This window comes from Asparagus officinalis, chromosome 10 (assembly GCF_001876935.1).
Source record: "Asparagus officinalis chromosome 10, Aspof.V1, whole genome shotgun sequence".
In the NCBI taxonomy this organism is placed as follows: domain Eukaryota; kingdom Viridiplantae; phylum Streptophyta; class Magnoliopsida; order Asparagales; family Asparagaceae; genus Asparagus; species Asparagus officinalis.
The window spans coordinates 12,926,458-12,928,642 of NC_033803.1; the positions used below are offsets into that span (position 1 = coordinate 12,926,458).

General features: G+C 38.8%; 1 protein-coding gene across 2 annotated transcripts; it reads right to left on the minus strand.

The window, feature by feature from the left end:
• LOC109826347 (glutathione S-transferase U17-like) lies at positions 440-1,833 on the minus strand. Of its 2 annotated transcripts, none has more exons than XM_020393371.1 (2): positions 1,409-1,833; positions 440-903 (listed from the first exon to the last, which is right to left on the minus strand). In XM_020393371.1, the coding sequence occupies exons 1-2, from the start codon at positions 1,754-1,756 to the stop codon at positions 541-543; spliced, it is 711 nt and encodes a 236-aa protein (XP_020248960.1). In that variant the 5' UTR covers positions 1,757-1,833; the 3' UTR covers positions 440-540. The 2 variants fall into 2 exon arrangements, with proteins under 2 accessions (XP_020248960.1, XP_020248959.1); XM_020393370.1 differs by having other exon boundaries at positions 440-915.

A 2,185-nucleotide genomic window follows, 5' to 3' on the forward strand; every position in this document is an offset into this window, starting at 1 on the left:
TGGTCAAAATTTTACTTCTTTGTGCAGGTCACTCTAGAGTCCTCCTGATTGTATTTGCTTCGTTGTTTCACACGTTTTGACGTTTTACGTGCGTTCCTTCGCTTATTTTTACAGTATTGAATGATCCTCTTTGACTTGGATAATCATCTCTGACTCGGATAATAGCATTCATCATCTTCTCTCTGTTTTGAACTAAGTGCGAGAACCTATAGGTAATTTTTGACGCCTACAGATACCTAGTGTTTCTTGGCACGGAGATCAGTTATGTTGTAGATGATATCCAGGGAGAGTACATTATGAAAAATTGACACTATTACCACAATTTACCTCCACATGGAATTGGTATATCTACTTTTGAGTTAAACTTGCAGTAGTCTTGTTTGCGAGAGCCTCTAAAAACACCCTACAGGTTGTCTTGCAACGAAAAGGCACCGTGCAGTATTGAAGAAAATTTTTATTGCAAAGTAGTACTTAACAAATATATCATGTCTTTGTAACTTATTTAGAATCAAGACATTGCATCGTACATAGTTCTATTCCCTATGCTGTTTTTCGAGCCCGGATCATATTAGCAAATTCCACAAACTTTGAAGCATCCGGCAGCACTCCCTTCACTGCATCCTGGGCCCAGAACTGCTCCGCCCATGCTGCTAGCTTCGGAGTCTTTGTGGCATCAAGAAGCTCGACGCTGCTCAACTCTGGAGCTGCTTTGATCCAACCCAGGTTGCAGCCGAGAGCGATGTCGAGGTAGCCAATGGCGTCTCCTCCGAAGAATTGCTTCCCTTTGCTGCATTTTGTGAATGCTTCCTCTAAATTGCGCAGGCCTGTGATGGTTTTCTCTGTTGCTTCAGTCTTGGTTTCTTCAGTGTTTGCTCTCAGCATCGTGAAAAAGGAAACAATCCACTGGGTAATAAACTGAGAATTATTCCATGGAAGTTTTTACTTATGGGATAAAGTGGTTATGCAGAAAATGGAAGTTTTTACTTATGGGATAAAGTGGTTATGCAGAAATATTAGTTTACTTCAGAGTTTATGAAGAAACTATCTAGTTCTTTTTGTGCACTTGATCAGTAACGCAGAAAAGACTGTCTATCCTTGAATTAGATTAATGTGAGAAGAGCTTAGAGATTTGTGCAAAGGTAGGGAACTACAAGGTATTTAAGTTCTAATTACCCCTTATTTTATACTGATTCAAGTATAAACAGTTATTGACGTATAAACTAACCAGCGGACAGAGCCTACCAAATGATTTATTAATTTTCTTACATAAAAAGAAATATTATGAATAAACATTACCTTGATATATTGTTACCTGAAATCAACTCAAACTTTAATAGGATTTCTATTTATGAACTAAATGAAATTTGTTTTCAATGAACATGACAAAACTCGGAAATCTTTTCTTTACCTCATCGACGTAGACCGCCCAAAATCGAGCAAGGGCTCGATCATGGGGATCATAGGGAAGAATGGATGGTCCTCTCCTGTCCCAAGCTTCATCAATATACTGAACAATGATCAAAGACTCGCATATAGGCTTTCCACCATGAATGAGCACTGGGATCTTCTTGTATACAGGGTTTGACTCTAAAAGCAGCTCACTCTTCACTAGCTCTGCTTTGCTCCCTATTTCTTCTTCAAGGAACTCATAGGAAACCCCTTTGAGATTAAGAGCAATCCGTGCTCTTACCACAAAAATGCTTGCCCAGTGTCCTAATAGTTTCACATCCTCTCCTACAATTTTTGATGTTGCCATTCTTTTTGCAGGTATGAAAAGATGTTAGTTACATTTGTATATATAGCAACTTGGAGTTGATTTCTTGCTGACATAAAGGATTGGGATTCAAATCCTTGAGCAGCAAGTAACATAGAAAATGATCAGCTCTTTTTTTATCCGTGGACTTTGCATGCCAATATTGAATTTCTTTTGTTATGTTGTCGCCACTGCTTTTGTCATCTTATAGACTCTTCAGTCCAGTTAGTACGTTCTCTTTATTTGTAATACAATGGAAACCTTGGCAATGTATGAGAATCCCTCGGGTCAAAAATCCGGAGTTTGATCCCCGTAAAACTAAGGTGTGTGGGTCCCATCTCACATCCCTATGTTCTGTTGGGGATTTGAAATAATCAAATCGAATCTATGCCCTTCCGGACCTTGGTTTTTAGAGTAGGAAAGTAGGAAAAT

Coding starts and splice junctions, on each gene's coding strand:
- LOC109826347 (XM_020393370.1), bottom strand. CDS start 1,756: ATGGCAACATCAAAAATTGTAGGAGAGGATGTGAAACTATTAGGACAC. Junction 916..1,408: donor GGGCGGTCTACGTCGATGAG/GTAAAGAAAAGA, acceptor AATAATTCTCAG/TTTATTACCCAGTGGATTGT.